General features: G+C 38.9%; 1 protein-coding gene across 1 annotated transcript in view; it reads right to left on the reverse strand.

Moving 5' to 3' along the window:
• The window catches only part of CD109 (CD109 molecule), a 78,431-nt gene that overhangs the window by 14,070 nt on the left and 45,734 nt on the right, over positions 1-18,627 (reverse strand). Inside the window, 11 exon segments of the mRNA XM_075707895.1 lie at positions 770-835; positions 921-1,076; positions 4,471-4,661; positions 5,763-5,928; positions 6,470-6,698; positions 8,020-8,101; positions 12,796-12,972; positions 13,970-14,015; positions 14,017-14,115; positions 15,817-16,035; positions 16,249-16,362. Coding sequence (XP_075564010.1) covers positions 770-835; positions 921-1,076; positions 4,471-4,661; positions 5,763-5,928; positions 6,470-6,698; positions 8,020-8,101; positions 12,796-12,972; positions 13,970-14,015; positions 14,017-14,115; positions 15,817-16,035; positions 16,249-16,362 — 1,545 coding nt within the window.

Below are 18,627 nucleotides of genomic sequence, written 5' to 3' on the forward strand. Positions count from 1 at the left end.
GAACACTGAAGTGAAGGTCAGGTTGGAAGGAACTTGAGAAGGAATCTGACCTGGCACAAAACTTTGAGACCATTAAAGGCAGCCTAAGTTCAGTTTTCCAAAATATGACTAGAAGGAGTCTAGTAGGAACTCACTCTGGTTTTGCAATACACTCAGCAATTATGAGTTTATCTATATACTTCCAATAAAATGAGTCTCTCATGCTCAGAGACTAATATTTCTGTATTATCCATAGCTTTTCAAAGTTATTCTCTTTCACCTGTGTGGTTCTAAGCCACTATCATGGACAGGACAGCAGGGAAGGGAGACCCATTAGTGGCCATATCAAATCAGATCCAATACTGTCGTCTTCTCACATGATATTTCTCATATGGTTAGAGAAAATCCTGGACACGGAATTTCTTCAGAACATAATCTCTGATATGGGGGAAGAACAAGTAGTTGAAAAGCATAAAAAGGCTATTTAGGGTTTGCATAAATATTTACAGAGGACAGGGCTGCTTTGATACGGCTCTGGCCCATGGAAGTGCCCCAGAATTGTCAATCATCCAGCAGCACTTAAAAGGCCAGGCCACTGGGCATAAACAATCACGTGAACATGTCCATTCACACAATATTTGGTTCACAGCATTCTTCAATTAGTAAAGTGCTTTGGTACTGATTTAAGACATTTCAGAAGATTGTTCTTATTAACATGTTTTATAAAGCTTCCAAACTATACCTTCCTTATAGAGAGCATATCTTTAGCAAGAATAACTGCACTGCGTACCTGAAAGACAGCAAATCCTGTTCCCTCCGCTGTCACTGTAATTGTCATTGGTTGTACAGCGGCAATCTGAAAGAAAGATGAGTAAAACAGTATTTTCAAAGTACTTTCAGTCAGCAGACTTTACAAAAGCATTCCTCACTTTCTACAGTACCTCCTTGGTCTGAAGCAGAAAACGGTTTCGAGTATCAATTGAAAATGTTTCTGGTGTTTCCAAAGAAGGTGCTGTCACTGTCACATCCATTTCTGTTTTGCTTGCAGTAGTGACTGTTGCGAATAGACTCAAGGCTTGCAGAGCCACCACTGTGTCCTGTTGAGAGAAACAAATCCTTCTGTATTAAACAGAAGAAGCCTGCACAGTGAACTACCTGTGTACAGGCCATGCCTTGGGGAGCTCACAGTCCCTGCATTGTCCCATTTGTTGATTATGATGGAGTCCTCATGCAGCCACCTCCACATTCCCATTGGGATTCCATTGGCATGAAGGATCCCAGCACAGGGACAACAGGACAACAAGTTAGCTACTGTGGCATGCAATGGAGAATGAGGTGGGAGCCAGCTAAGGAAGTTTTCCTCTTGTGCAAGGTATGTGGAAGACCTGACACGCCAGTAGACACAACAGTCAGAATCACACACCACATAGACTGTGAAGAGAAAGCCAATGAGGAAAGTAATGATACTGCTACTTTCTAGATTTATTTAGTGACTATGCATTAAATATCCAGTTCTGCACAGGAGTTATTCAGGGTACCTTGATCACTGAAGCAAAAGCTATAGGTCTGAAAAACTATGAACATTTACTTAAAAAAAGCCTGAAACGAGGTTTTATCAGACCCTGGCAACAATTTCAAAGGGGTTCAGCCTAGTTTTTATACTCCACATTTGATCAAAAGGTTTTGTGCAATTGTTTAACCACTGCAGAATATGCTTATAAGCACATTATTTTATATATATAAAAAAATATTTTTTGTTTGTCTTTCTGTATGATTGCAGGCTTAGCTCTCCAGGTTTTGAACATAAGAGGCAGTTTTTGAACATTTGGTCCAGCACAGTTTAGTGAATGAGAATTTTAACATCTACTATTTTCTGGAAAAAAAATACAGTAATTAATTATATGTCTCTAATGCTTCTCAGGGATTTTTGCTGTTCGTGTAGTTCATTTTGCACCTATTTTTAACCAGTGACAGTGAAGGAATTGGCCTTGCAGGCTTGGCCTACAGAGGTGTTTTATTCATTCTTAGGTCACTTCTAGTAACAAAATTCTAACATAACAGAAGCTCATTAACTCTGACATGGTGACTGTGCCATACCTTAAGGTACCAGTACATGCTCCTATTCACTCTAAATGATTAGAAACCACTTTCCTTCCCATGCCATGTCCTTGTCTGAGATGAGCTGCTTCACTGATTAAAATCCAGAAAGATCAGCTGATTAGCAACAGTGACAAAGTTGCTGGTACACTGAACCAGTACAGCTGGGATCCCAACTCCAGTGCTTAACGTGGTGTGACAGAATAGATGCAACTAATGGGCTACAGGAAGATTTAATAGTCTGGAGTAAGTGGCAGACTTTTTCAGTAGGAGGCCAATATTTACCCTGAAAGAATGTCTTCAGTTACTCCTTTGCAGAAGACAGTGACAACGCATCCGAATGACTAGGCACTTACTCATACTACTCATATATCAGTTTCTGAAGCCCAAATTTACAAAACTTCTTTCACACTGAAGTGAATGAAACTACAGCGACCTATCACATCTCTATATCTGATCCATCTTATAGACCTAAGGAGCTATGAGATCTTGTTGGAGAATCTGATCTTACACATCTGAAAGCAGAAATATACCTGCCCTTACCTAAGCTGTGGAAACCAAGGAATCCCTTGAAGCGTCTTTTGCAAGCCCTTACAATTACATTTCTCACATTTACATTTCTCACCCTAAATTAAGACAGAGTTCAAGATGTCTAGAAATGCTTTCTACCATTGCTGAAGGTAACTTCAGAGCTCTTCCACATCATAGGTACAAATGACTCTCAGAAACACAAATGAAAAACAAGAGGGCAAAGAACCACCTACAGAGAAGATAAACGTGCCCCCGGGCATGCTCTAAAGCAGAAGGCATACCCAAGGCTTTTCACCAGGAGACATTCACAGCTGAAGCATGAGGTACATGGCTCAGTATGACAATCCTGCATCTAATACACAACCTGAAAAGTTAGGGAATACAGTCTCAACCTAGACCCATACGCCCCTCTTGCCCAGCAGGCTTTGCAGAATTTGCTACTCTTCCCTACCATTTAAATCTACATTCATATATACGCTATTTTTTGTATGGATTGTTTTCCTGTGTATGAGATATGTACATTTTAAGCTCAAACATAAGCATTATAAAGCAAAATATACTCATTGCAAATACATAGTAAGCTATACCACATATAGAAATTGCAGTGAGTTATCATATACCCTAACTTACAAAACATCACACATGCAACTGATTACTTTCCTCCTTATTGTTTAACAATATATTAAGTTTCTAATGTAATAAACTCATGGAAGGAAACACTTCAAACATTTTTTTTTAAGGCAATCTTAGAAGTTAACAAAAACTATGGGGTCATTTCCACAAATTAAAAACGGCATCTAGAGAGACACTGGAGTAATTTTGAAATCAAAATAGTTTAGACTATGGAAGAACAAAAGGATTAAATCCATTTCTTAACTTCACCCTCAGGGGTAAATGGTACACTGCTGGACTTTCAAATTTTCAAGTAAAACTGGTTTCTGGAGAATAGAGAAAGGCTTTTTCAACTCATTGAGTGCTTCAATCAGCCTCTTCAAATAATAAGCAAGAATTAACACATTAGAAAAATACTAGAACTTCAGGGGAACCAGGCTGGTTCTTAAATTGTGTTTTATTTAGTAGAACTAATTTCTCTCAGCTTAATACCAACAAACATTTGAAAATAATGAAGGATAGTCTGTACAGCTTGGTACCAAGCAGCATGATGAAATGTGACCAGCATTTGTAGTTAATTTAAAAGCTAGTTTAAATTAATGCAATCCAAAGTACTATATAAATTTTCTGGATGCCAGCACAGCTTACAAGATGTGGTTTCAGTAACATGGAAACCTCCTGGAGATAATGTAGATCTTCCAAATTTCATGGGCCATCAAAAATCTACATAATAATGAGGACAAAGTGCATTATTAAGTTAAGACCAACTGCCAACAGAGGCACTAGGTTAGGCTGTTTCTCTAAAACCTACTCCCTTTTCTTATCTTAAGTTAAAATAGCCTTTCAGGAGTTTGAGGACCCACATATGGAAAGAATAGAAAGACGTTTCTCTCCTTGGAAAGAAAGTAAGCACAGATATTTATCACACTTGCTTGGAAAATCTGATTAATTATTTTTCCATGGGCATCACTACTTAATTTAAGATCTTTTGTTATTAATATTTTATATAATCAAGGTGACCCTCTAATTCTGTTTTTTATTATACTTGCCAAAATACTAAAACTGGTAGTCCAGCTTTAAGATGCCAATATCGCAAAGAATGCAAACCTGCATGTAACCAAGGCTGTTACAGCAAAACAAAACTCAGTAATTGTGATGTAAAAAACAAATGGTCCCTTTTTTCTTTTTCTTTTTTTAATATACAGTGCTCATTTAGAAAGTATAACAAAGCCCCTTGAGACAAGATATTACCTGAGTAGATGAAAATCCCCCAAGGTGATTTCTTTGCCGACTTAACCATTTCATAATAGGGATCCCCTCTGCTAATCTGTCTTGATGAAAGTGTGAGAGCAGAGCATATGCTGCAAGTTCAATATCAATGGACCGTGGCTGCCATGAATCAGAAATTTCAGAAGCAGGTGTTATCCAGAAACTAAATTCTCCTGCAAAAGGAACCAATAATAACCTCAGATCCATGGACTGAAGTCTTTGGACTTCTGGGAAAGACTTAAGGGAAACATCCTAATTACCGCTTATGTATGGGATCTAGCAAGGTTCTTTAAAATTGTGTTAATGTTTAGGCGTATGTCCCATAAATGACTGACTTAAGCACTTCTTCAGCCATCAGCCATGGCTGATCTAGATACAAAATAGTCACTCCCATTGATTTCAGTGAACTTTACATCAATCCTTTTGTTGTCAGCCTGAAGTGCTCACGTAAAGGAGCCCTTGTGGAAAGGCCACCTTGTTGCCGGAGTGCTCCTTTCTCTTCAGGACTAGAGAAGGCATCGCAGGCAGCACAGCTGCTCACTAGGCTCATTCTTGAGTGAAGGCTTCCAAAAAAGTGACTTCCTCCCTTCCCAAAACTGACTGTCCAAAAGGCCTAACTCAGTAAACACAGAGCAACACCCAAGAGGCTCCATTTCCAAGCTAGAACATTAATTCCTTTGGATTTTTCAAGAGGACAGCTACTATTTTGAACCAAACCCTTGCATTTTTGATACTCCATATGGTCTGTTCTTCCCCCAAAACAGGGAACAAAGTTCAGTCGTGCCGAACTTGGAAGAGGTTAAACATAATGAGATGATGGGTCCCTGCAGAAAATGCAACACACCTCTGTATTGTCTTACAGAGAGTCCAATCCTTCAAACCGCGCCCCCACCACCTCCTGATCTATCTGAACTACTTTGGAATAGCTAACCCCATCCATCTCTCTTTAATCAGGCTGATCTTGCAAGTGCACATAACAACATGGAAAAACTGCTAAGTAATGTTCTTCAACAGCACGATGGTACTCCCATCAGGAACATGGTAATTGAGACTGAAAGGTCTAGCTTTGTTGTGAGTTGTTATTCATTTATGGACACTTTTCATTAAGGCTGTCTTGGAAGTTCTTAGCTTATTCTCTATATCATACTCAAAACAGGTTTGAATTTAGAAGAAGGATTCTCTTAATCTCTAATTCTATATGCAGCGTAGATATATGATAGATATTTTTAAATTTGACAAAAATCTATACAACTGTATAAGATAGTGCGCAATACCTTGGTGTTCTGCCCTCTGGTTCAGTATATTCAGTGCTTCCTTTGCTTTTGTACTTTTTGCCCAGGACAATGCGTATGTCACAAGTGCCAAAGTGTAATTATCTGAAATGCCTTCTTCTAATTTATCTTCTAGAAAGTTTGTAGCCCTCTTTATGACATAAACATGCTGGAAATGAAGATCATATTGAAGAATGTAGAGTGAATAAAATATATATTGAAATATTATAATTTAAAAGAAAAATTTGTACAGAAACATTACTATCACCAAACAATAACCAAGAAATACTGAAAATCTCTTTCAGAGTCACAGGCACGAACCTCAAAGGCAAACCTTTTGATCTGGCACTGTCTTTTATGAATGTGAGTAATCTCAATTAAATCAGTTGGAATGACTTAATATCTCTAAGGATAGTTCCCCCCATAAATTTCTTTGCAAGTTCTTGGACTAAAGCCACAACAATATTCTTGCTAAAAGCAACTGCCTTTAGATTTTGCAAAGGCACATAAAAGTGAAGGGCCTAACAGCACAACTTTGTATTGTCTCAGGTAGATAAACTAAAGTACAGGGAAGTTTAACAAAATCAGGTTAAATTTTGTCTCTGTTCAGATGTCCCTCTATTTCCTTAAACTACCAAGTGTTTGCCAGGTAGTATGACAATTTATGAAGTGTTCCGGTAACTATGAATTCTATTTATGAATTCCAATACCTGTTTATCTGGGAACCCTAGGAGGGATGACATGATGTAAGCTGTGAGAGTGACTGGGTTATTGGTGCCTCCTTGAAGATCACTGTGTAACACTTTCCCAGGCTCATGAAATTCTCCACTTAATTTCTGATGCTGGACAATCCATTTAGCTGTATCCATGAGTACATCTTGGTCAATATCTATGAATGGACGAGCTTGAAGGAAACATCTTAATACAAAAGCTGATAACCTTGGGGAAAAGGTTAATCAAATATGACAAAATTAGCAACATATTACAGCTTCTTCTGTTTAAGATGATGTAAGAATATTGTGATGCGTAAGGTGTTCTACACACACTTCCCAAGCACAGAGGAAAACACATGCCTCAACCAGACAAGCAAGTAGACTAAGCTTAATCCACCAAAAAACGAAGCTATGTCCTTGTTCCTAAAGATCATCCCTTTTGCAGCTCTTATGTTTCAAAAATAAACACAGAGTATAGACTCCAAGTCTGCCAGCACACGTTTATCTTTATTCAAATGTCGCTTTCCTGCCTTCTGCTGCTAGGCTGAAGTGGCAAAAATCATAGTTTACACAGTAATGCAGTTAGGAGTGTGATGTTAATTATCATGATTACCCCTGTAATTATACCATTGAAACAACCTTTGATGTTTTATTCATTAATAATCCCAAGTTCTGCTTTGACTCCTTTCTTTGCCAAACATGCATTTATGCAACCTGACACTGCACTACTTAAGCACTAGAGTTGCCAGTATAGTTAAATTATCTTCATTTTCCAGTCCATCAATACTCAGTCTAAGGCAAATCCTGCTGATGTCAATGAAAGATGCTCACTGACTCCAGAAGGAGTGACTCAGTCAGTGGTACAGTAACTGTCATGGTTCTATTTAAAGTCAGCAGCATGTACTGAAATACATAAATATATTTAAACTAACTGAACACGGATTAGCTGAACAAAGTCTGGAACATGTCTCTGTTATCTATCTAGCTTCCACTACTATGCTCACTCTGCCTCTCAGGGTAAAATTCAGCACTGAAAAGGCTTTTTTAGCTGTATTTACAATCTCAAAAAAAGCAGGTGTAAGAGAGGTAAGTAGGACAAATTTTTACCATCAGTAACTCTGTTTATCCCCTAGGAAATGCCTCAGTCAGTCTTCTGCCTCAAGTATAGAGAGAACTGAAAATCTGTTTGAAGCAATGATGATCACATAGCCCTAAATGGTTTCAGTCAACTGCAAGAATCAGTCATTTAATTATTATTCTTCGTTCCTTTGAGGAAAGCAACAGAAAAGGTTTTAGACCAAGCTGTTCCCCTGACTAAAATAATTCATCATTCATCTTTTGCAAAATTAAAAAGCCCTGCCCTAATAATGGACTTGACAGCACATTATCCAGCAGAATGACCTTAGAGTTGGCCTAAACATCTAATGAAAACCAGGCAGAAGGCTAATACAGCTGGAAATTTTTACCAGCTTCACAAAAAATTTTTAGTCACAGGGAAAATATCTAAAATACTCAAATTCCACAGTGAATCTGGCAGAACTACTTACCATGTGCTCCCAGAGGGATCTTCATTTCCAAAGGCACTAAAAGAGCCATCATCCCTCTGAAAAAGCAGCTCTCTCTGGTAGCCTGAAGTGGAAAAGCAGAGACAGGTATTGAACACTTTCCTCTCATGTGGGTTCCAGCACAAACTGTCTGTTGATGTGAAGCGAGGCACTTTCTAAGGCTGAGAAGGGCAGAACTTGAGCTTGTATTTCATAAAAAAATCTCCCAAATATGTGGGAACACACAAAACTGTGCAGAAGATGATGAGAAAGCGGGCAGCAGTAACGCGAAGGATCCATCTACAAAAGCAGAACTGGAAGCTCCTGCTCCTGCTCCTGCTCATCTGCCACCAAACACGACAGCGCAGTGCAGAGAGACACATTCCCACATAACTCAGTGGCTCCGGGAGCACAGCAGCAAGCACAGAGCAAAGCAGCAGCTATAGTTTAGTGCTTCATCACTTTGGGGAGCTGGAGTTGTGCACCTACAGAAACACTCTATCTTTCCAGCAAAAGGAAGGACAAGGAAAAATGAAGTATTTTCCACCTGGAAGGGCAAGGGTACAGCAAAGCTACGAATGCTGCTCAGAAAGAGACCCTTTCAGCAGCTTGCTTTTGCCAAATCAAAGGACTAGCTATCAGAAAAAGCATGCTGGAAGAAGCTGTTCTGAAATGAGTGAAAATTTTCAAAAGACCTGAAGTTCCTGAAATCCTGAGAAGCACCCATTTAAAATGTATCAAAAGATTTTTCAGTATCCAGAACAAGTGCAGCTTTCTCCTGACTGCTGAACATCTATAATAAAAGGGCCCCAAGGGCTCACTGGCTGCTCATGACCACCAGCAGCATCCTTACTCAACAGCTGACTTCAGTGCAGAATGAATGCTCATTAATGTTACAAATGAAGAGCTTCCTATGATGTGCTGCTCACTGTAGTTTCTGATATCTAAAGCCTTCCTTCCATTTTGCTTGCCATTTGTGTATGCAGAACAATAATTGTATTTATTTATAGCATTTCACAAGACATCTTTTCTTCTTTCCCCCCACCTTGTCTTTTTCCTTGGCTTTACTCTTTTGGTTATTTTAATTAAGTAAGTATATTCATTAGTCTAACACTTGACAGATACAGACACAATACTGAATCAGCCAGGCAGAAGGAAAACCCTCAGGAAACCATCATTAAGTCCTACAGGAATGAATGAATTTACAAATATGTCTTGTGAGGTCCATCCAACTACAACTGTTCCCCTGTGTGCTAGCTTCATAGAAGCTAGAATGGGGCTGCTTTCAATTTGTGCTGGAAACAGCATTGATAACACAGGGATGTTTTCGCTATTGCTGAGCAGTGCTTACACACAGTCAAGGCCTTTTCTGCCTCTCCCACCACCCCACCAGCGAGTAGGCTGGGGGTGCATAAGAAGCTGGGAGAGGACACAGCCGGGACAGCTGACCCCAACTGACCAAAGGGATATTTCACACCAGATGATGTCATGCTCAGCATATAAAGCTGGGGGAAGAAGAAGGAAGAGGGGGGGGGGGGGGGCGTTTGGAGTGATGGCGTTTGTCTTCCCAAATAAGCGTTACGCGTGATGGAGCCCTGCTTTCCTGGAGATGGCTGAACACCTGCCTGCCCATGGGAAGCAGTGAATGAATTCCTTCCTTTGCTCTGCTTATGTGTGTGGCTTTTGTTTTACCTATTAAACTGTCTTTATCTCAACCCATGAGTTTTCTCACTTTTCGCCTTCTGATTCTCTCCCCCATCCTACGAGGGAGGGAGTGAGCGAGCAGCTGTGTGGTGCTTAGTTGCCAGCTGGGGTTAAATGACACCCTGCAAAATGTTCCTTGCTTTCACTGATAAAGGATTAATCACCCGCTTACATACTATCCTGAATATAGATACATAGTGACTGAACCACAGCCTTAATTACTGAGGAAAAATGGCCTGGCCCCTCAATCTAATTTACAGTGTAAGATGAAATCCTAGTCAGGGTCTCTCTATAATAGAAGAGATATAGATATAAAGATGTGAATCTGAACTGCTACAGTATACCAGTGCACCTTCCCATATAAACTCTTAGCCCTTACCCCAGTAGCATCAGGCTTAGTTTCTGTCTCTTTAGAAGAGTTTGAAATTACAATTTCAAATATAGGGGGTTTATAACATATTTAGCACAATGACAGTGGTTAATTACATGATTAAAACTGGTCATTCTTTCCCATACAGATGACAAATCTGTCATCTCAGTTAATGATTTTGAAGAGTCAAGCACTCTTTAGTGGGAGGGAAAAAGAAGGAATGAGTGGCATTTCTCACCAAGGAAAGCAAAAGTCACTGTCAACGTTTAATAATGCGCTATGAGGAACATGAATACATGTATATATACAAATAGATCGCTTCCTCTTCAAAACTATCTGACTGCAAGGCCTGAAAACTGAGATCTGCTTTGCAGAACAGGCAATATACAGCAATAAGTAGTATAACCACCACGCCGCTTGTAAAAGCACTAAACCAAGACCAATAGCCTGCTTAACAAAGAATGCTGAGCAGCCCTTACACAGGGATGAATTTATCTCAGAATTTGTTAAGACTGGGAGGGATCAGAAGAATGAGCAGAACCAGAGGGAGGACGGAGCAATCACTCAGCTATTTCCTACAGTCTGCTTGCTTTCTTCTCAACGCCAACCCCACTGCAGTCACGCAAAAGTCTCCAAACACGAGCGTATCTAAGACAGGGAAGCCTGCAGAGATGCTGGAACAGGAGACCTGGGCGCTGTGAACTACCATGTTCGTTCCAACGGACAGTCAATCAGACATGAAAAATGATAGTTCAAATGTCAACACATACAAGTGGAAAGGCAAGAAAAAGAAGGTTCCTATTACAAAGATGTACACTAGTACTCCCAGAGGACTGGCTGGAACCCAAGAGATGTAGGAGGCTCGCTGAGCAAGGCTGAAAGAGGAGTGCATCAGGAGGACTTCAGAAATGTGTGAAAGACTAAATGGTCTCGCATTTCAAACAGCTTGGAAATACCGCTCAGACTCGTTGCTTGCTTTGGGTCTAGCACCAAAGTTTTCAGACTAACCAGGGTTTTTTTTATTTCTGAAGAAGTGATTTCAAGATGGGATCTGTCATTCCCACAACTGAAGGAATTTTTTTAAAAGGCAGCTTTTCTCTTGCTTTGCCTTCGTTCTAGGTAAATAAAAACTGCTAAAAGAAAGATCATATAGCAATCTCTGCTAGCTATATGATCCCTTCTTCTCACAAGCATTTAGCCTTAAAATTAATTGCATACTTCAGATTATGAGGTCACTTTTCCAAATATTTAGTGAATCCTGACATGTGAAATAAAGTTTGGTTTAAATTAAACTTCATGACAATCCTTTCAAAAACTGAGCTTATAAAATTTACATTTCAAACTAAAGATAAATTTCAACTTTAAGATTACAACAAGTGAAATCAATTGTTAAAATAAAGCAAAAAAACAGAATTTTTTTAGATTGTGGTTCTTTTCTATCTTAAGGTTACAAATATTTCATTATACTCACTGTTTTGGCTACTACAGTGTTAAAAACACATACCTAAATTCAAAGCCCCAGGAACAAGTTAAGTAACACAATGATTTGTATATAAGTGACATTTAATCCTGTAATTTTCACTTGATTTGAAATAACTTTAATAAATCTGTTACTGGAAAACTTCAGAAAATTATGGTAGCAAAACTCAGGCTTCAAAGAGTGGTAGATTGCTTACAAACTTCAGAGTAGTTGTTTACATAACATATCTCTTCTCCCCCACCTTACTTTTCAACTAAACCATGTAGTAGGAAGGGTTTAAAAAAATCACTTAACTGCTTTTGACAGAAAATTGGGATCTTGATGAAAGGAAAATTTATTTGAGCTGTGTCTTTTCTAAGGGAAACGTCAACAACTTTAAAAAAAATCAAATACAAAAAAAAAAAATCAAAGATTTACAGAGAGTAAACAAAGTTTGAAAATGTCATCATGGTGCCTCAGTGGGGGTGTAGCTCACATGAGGACGGTCTCATTCCTCTCTGTGGACCAGCCTCTCAGCATGCAGACTCACATGTGGCAAGCATGGTACATCGCAATTAGACACTGTCTGATCCAAAAGGCACAGAGAAGCATAGTGCAACTATGTTCTCCACACTTTGTGATGCCCTGGAGTATTTCCTGATTAAAATATACAACAATTTCCAACTAAAATTTTCCAGCTTTTGATTTCCAGCAGAGTTCACTTCTGACCAAGTCTAAAACTTCAGTGGGTGAAAGCCAGCCACCAGAGCAAACGCCACTCCTTGAGCTCTACAGGGACAAGGCAGGATGGGGATGGTGTCACTGAAGACAGATACATAGGTGGGATGAATATGGTTCACTCTGCCCACTGACTAATTTTCAACCTCAGTGCCTCAAGCAGAGGTCAGAAATGTTTGCTCATACATGGTTTTATCAAAGGAGAAATAACAGCCGCCTAGGAAATCCATATGAATTACATTCTAAAATGCATTTTTCATCTAAAAAAAAGGAACTATATACAACCAACATGTTTTTTCTAAGCAAATTTGCCTTTGTAAACAAAATCATTTGCTCTTTAATTCTGTCAGCCCAGAAGAAAGAGGAAAAGAAAGAGAAGATGGGCTTTTCTTCCAGTTCTCATGACACCAACAGAGCAGTATTTCAAATACCAAATGCAGAGTCACAGATATTTTTTTACTAGTAAGAGTTCTTAAAGATCTAACATCTTTCTTTTAAGCATACAGACCTTTTCTCATAAATGATACAGCTTTTGACTTAATATCCTCTCTCAGCTGCCTGGTTTTAGTCAGGTATTGCAAAACATAAACATTTGGAGCAAAATTGATCATATTCTGTTCACCACAGCCATAAGGCATCTTAATCAATGATGACAAACCATTGATAGAAGGCCCAAGTAAATCACCTGGAAGATAAAATTTAATAGAAATAAATTAAAGCTTATTGCAAATAAATGCATACATCACACATAAAGGGTGGTATCATCTAAACAGGGAGAAAATATGATACATTAGGAATGTTTGTACTAAACACCACTAACCAGCCAGAAAAGATACTTCCATCTTCTGATCAACTTTGTGCCCACTGACCCATCTCCCCACAGACCTTTCCAACTACAGAATAATTTCAAACAGCCACCATTTAAAAAAAAAAAAAAACAAACCAAAAGATACAAAAGATATTTAATCCAGGAAAATGTTTCAGTAATGGTACATCTTTGAAACTTCCTGTATTTCTTCTCTAACCCACATCAAAGCCTAGGTGTCACAAAAAAACCCAGTCAGTCGGGTTTTAGGTTTTATTCTGCAGACAAACAGAATTAAAACAGGATATTAGCCAACTTTGCAGGACCTTTCTTACTAAAATCCCACTCTCTCTCTAACTCTGAAAATGGATAGTCAATGCCATAATATCATAAATTAAATAAATTAAAGGAGTAACACACTCCATCCATAAGGTCTTCCTATACTTAGTCTAATGCATGATGGTAAATTATTTTGAATTAATGATTCAACTATTAATATAGCAATTAATTAAAAATTAATGCAGTTCCCTAAAAACCTATGAAGCAACAGCCATACTGGTCAAAATCTTTTAAGGTTCCTTCAGCAGGGGCTCTGAGAGAAGCTCTGGCAAATCCTGCTAGGGTAGCTCAGGTTATTACACACCAGCCTCCCTGCTCTACTTGACAGAGTTTACTACTTCTAGTTATTATTGGCAACTGCTCTGTTCTTTAAAAACCACATATGCCTGCAGTGCAGAAGATGCCAGCAGCTGGATTATGGACACATATATCTTAGATACTGAGTTCAACAAGAGCCCAGCAGGCAAAAAACTATTTAAAAAAAAATATAGCTGACCAGTAAATAATAAAGATGGAAACAGAATAAAATAATCCTTACCAACAGCAGTGACCTGCACTCTCTCACTGCCACTTACAACATCAGAAAGGAAAAGTGAAATCCAAAGTTTTTGACACTGCTTGTGGTTTATTCCGAGTCAAATCCAAAAGGACTGTCTGAGAATATGTCTGTTCCAATCCTTCAGCCTATCAAAATTAAGACAGGATTATTGTAATGTCCAACAGTTTGTTGTTTTTTAGGACAGGATTTGTGTGCTTACTGTACTGAGGGATCTAAAACACTGTATGGTATTTTGTGCTGCTTGCTAACACATCAAGAACCTGAGCTATTGGCCCGTCCAAACTCCTACAGAAATGTTTTCTCCTTATAATCATAGAATCATAGAATCGTTTAGGTTGGAAAAGACCTTTAAGATCATCCAGTCCAACCATTAACCTACACTACCAAGTCTACTCTAAGCCAATCAAGGGTAGACTAGACTAAACCATGTCCCGAAGTGCCACATCTACCCGTTAAAGACCTACCTCCATGATTTGCTTCTCAAGACCATGTGTCAATTACAAAAATACACCTGCAAAGTCAATGAGAGCACCTCCAATTCCAGTGAGCTCCACACCAAGCACAGAGCTCCATGGCCAAGCATATGCCAAGGCCAGAGGTGGAACCTTTCATGCTGTCTGCAATCCTACAGCCTGTCATACAAGGAGGACTTAAACTGAAGTTAGGTACATGACCATAAAGGTCATGCAAAGTCCCTTGAGAAAAACTGTCCTTGAAGCAGAGAAAATAAATGGGTTTCTTTCCTCAGCCTACACCTTAGTCTAACAGGCTTTTATTCTGTTCTGCACAACAACTGAACTTCAACAGAAAGGGCAGTAAGTGGCTCCAGATGAAAACAGCTCACAACCCGGCACAACAGTGGTTTTAAGCGGTCTAAGGCGAGGCCAAGAGAGCTGGCCCTGTTCAGCCTGGAGAAGGCTCAGGGGGATCTCATCAATGTGTATAAATACCTGAAGGGAGAATGTAAAGACGACGGAGCTACGTTCTTCTCAGTGGTGCCCAATAGCAGAATACGAGGCAACACACATAAATTGAAATAAAGGGGATTTCCTTTTAAACATAAAAACATGCTTTTTTAACTGCGAGGGTGTTCAAACACTGGAATAAGCTGCCCAGAGAGGCTATGAAGTCCCTCTCCTTGGGGATATTAAAAACCTGATTGTACATGGTTCTGAACATTCTGCTGCAGTTGACCCTGCCCTGAGCAGGAAAGTTGGACTACTCCCTTCCAACCTCAACCATTCTCTGATTCTCAATGATCTTAAGCATGAGGTGTACAAATGTCTACCACCTTCCACTGAAATGGAGTCTAACATGAATCAGACTTAGATGTCCAAAGTTAGGCAAGTCTTATCAGCTTCTGGTTTATCAGAAAGTCTGAGGGCTAAATTTCCGCCACTAGCAAAATACAGAAATGTTCGTGCAAAATACAGAAATATTCATACAAAATAGGCTTTGAACTAAAGCCAGCTGCATGGCAACATTGATCATACTTATGCATAACAGAGTTATTTGGTCCACTCTCCACAGATTATTAAGCTAGCTGTAGCACCAGGGGTTCACTGATGCACAAATAGGTTTCACCTTGCTTTCAGAAGCATCTGTTGTAGAACAAATCTATGTGTTCATTCCTGGAAGGGGATCTAAAGAATTTTAAAGGAGAAATTACTTTAAAAGAAGTGTTTTCTACTTAAAGCCACCTGACCCAAAACCAACCTTACAGAACAAGAGGCAGACAAGTAAATTGGTTTGCCTTTTTGCTGCACTCTGTTGTTTATTTTAGGAACAATTTATTTCAGGAACAAGCCAAGCTGCAGACTGTTTACCTTTACTAAAACTTTCTGGATGATAGCATCAGAAGCAGCAGATGATATTGCTGTCACTTTGATTGGAATCTCTCCCAGCTGTTTTGGCTTGATTGGGAATTGAACAGTTTTCCCATCTTCACTTGGTACAGATATAGACTGTTGATTTTCTGTAGCATTTATTTCATTGGATGTTAGAATAATTTCAAAAGCATCATTCATATCCAGGATCACAGTAACCTGTAAATACAGTAACATTTGCAATACAAAGTGTTAATTTTGAAAAACTGCTTTCAGAAGCTGACACCTTTTTTGTGTATAGAGAAATAGCTTTATGGTCCACTCACTGAAGAAAATATTGAAGTTCTCACAAGAGAAAGACATCGTCTCCACCAGTGATGAAAACCCTGCGGTGTCTAGTAACATTCAAGTACAAAGAGACTGTTATTTTACCTCAGCTTCTTCTTTCAAATAATTAAAGATGTTCACTTCCAAAATGAACTGCTCTCCTCTGATCACAGAGTATGGAAGGTTCAGAAAAATGAAGAAAGGTTGAAAAGCTTCTAGCTGTAAAACAAAATCAGCAGTGAACCCCTACAATCAGATACTAGCAAGAAAATGACTATACAACTTGTCTTCTAATCCCTTTTAAATTCAGATGACAGAGTACGTTTACTTGTACTCTACAGTTAACAAAATGTATTTCTGCAGGGCTGAAGCAGAAGCCAAAGATGCTTCTGGTCGTTAGCACCTTTGTGGGAACTCAGCAGTGCCTTTCAGATGAGAGCTGCTGACAGCTTTGACAGGACAAGTTCCAACAGAGGCACCTGAATTGGGACTAAGAGTCTATCATCTGGCAAGTTTGGAAGCTGTGATGTGTCCTGAGATCTCTTTAAGGTAACTGGGAATTGTTTTGAGTGCACAAGTAATGGATGATTAAGAATCTGTCAGTTGCCCTATCTCCATGTCAATACAGAAACCCATGTTGGAATACAAAAGAACTCTCCCGAATTCTGTAATTCACCAGCACCTTAGAATGATGTGTTATTTTGTATGAGTAATCTTGGCATGAGTTCTTTAGTTATATTTCTAAAAATACATCTTTTCTTAATTAGAAGAAAAACTGCAGAAATATACCAGCAAGCAGTTACTTTTATCTGTGAACAGAGGTTTTTGGATGAAGTCTTGGCTCCAAGAAGTCAGTGGTAAGTTCTCATCAAGCTGAATGGGATCAAAATTTCACTGTTTATGAACATCTGTACAATAAGAATGGCTGAAGCATGATATCCTTTATTACTGAAATGTCAACTAAAAATGGTTTTAATTTGGTTTTCATTAAAAAAATTCTTCCAAGTGTTTTGAGTTTCAGATCCAAAAACCCCTCAGCTTGCTTTCTAGCTAGCAAATATGCCAACATTTTCTTTTTAAAACTTTGAAAAGTTGTTTGCTAAAGCTTTCAGTGTCAAAAACTTCTTTAGATATTAGACATTAGAGAAGTTCTGAGGGAGAATTTTTGGTTAGTTCTTAGTCCAGGTTTTCCCTATGTACCTATTTGTCTTTTTTTTTTTGCTTTTCTCTAAAACACTTGCAATACTGAAGTTTTACACTCAAGAATATTCTGGTATATTACAATAAAATACGATAGGGTAAAATTATCAACACTCCATGTAGTAGAAGTCAAATAAAAACAAGATGCAAAGCAGTAAATGACATTAAGCACACAGATGTCACTTATTTATTTCCCCATTACCGTTTCCATGCATTTCTTTTATTTGCCTCTCTGTATGGTACTGATTAACATGTTTCAGCCATATGGAACTCTAAGCGCAATCTAAACATCCCAACAAGGGTGAAGTACTGAACAGTACATGTGGGTGATTATAGTTAAATAATAATCTCAACATCTGTTCTGCTTGCAGCCTTCTCAAATTTGAGGATGAGAGGCCAAGTATATATTTTCATACAGTTTGAATCAGAAAACTATTCCTCTTTCTGTCCCATCTCTGCCAAACTGAGTGAAAGAAATGAGAATCATGATTCCAGTCTCAAAGGAGCCTTAGCCGCAAAATCCAGATCAGGCTCCAAATTCTGTGGTGGAGTTATGATCAGGATGTTCAAAGCACATGGTCTGTGTCTGGTGTAGCAGCCAACTATGAAATCTGGACCTAGATCTCGCTTTGGATCCCAAAAGTTGCCCCTCCCCAAGAATCTGAGGGCATGAGAACTTAATGGGTAAGTGGCTGTCTCCAAGCTATGCTTGCACTAGTCCTGGCATCAAGCTGTAAATCTATGACCCAGTACTGCACAGTCTCAACCTTTCTAACCTTAGGCACTTAAGTGGAGCTGTCTCAGCCAGGAACATAGTTTCTCTAGGGTCTTTACATAATGAATGGAAGGAGACAACTACCTTCAGAGGATTATTCAACATATATAAAATACTAGCTAAATGAGACTTCAAAAGTAATTCCTATTTTAAAGAAGCTAAATAACTCTCTCTAAGTAGCTGTTTCCATGAATACAGAGTGAGCCTAGGACAACCACACTTGAATGTTGGGAAACTCAGGTTAGAGATCTAACCTGAGGAGTGCTGAATTTAGCTTAAATTGCTAAACTTCTCAAACACTTGGAAGCACAAAAAGAGCATCAGGAGAAAGGAACTTGGCAGCAAGAAGCATCTCATCCACCACTGGCTCTCAGTGTCCACTCTGCTCCTCAAGCTAAGTCACCCAAAAAGTAGCACCTATGTTTTGTCCAAGCCTGGTTTTGACAGATAAATGAAAGCAAGGCGAGAATTTAATCTTTAAGCAATTCTCCTATCCTCCCTCCTGGGGT

The sequence above is a fragment of the Pelecanus crispus genome, chromosome 3 (genome assembly GCF_030463565.1).
Source record: "Pelecanus crispus isolate bPelCri1 chromosome 3, bPelCri1.pri, whole genome shotgun sequence".
In the NCBI taxonomy this organism is placed as follows: Eukaryota; Metazoa; Chordata; class Aves; order Pelecaniformes; family Pelecanidae; genus Pelecanus; species Pelecanus crispus.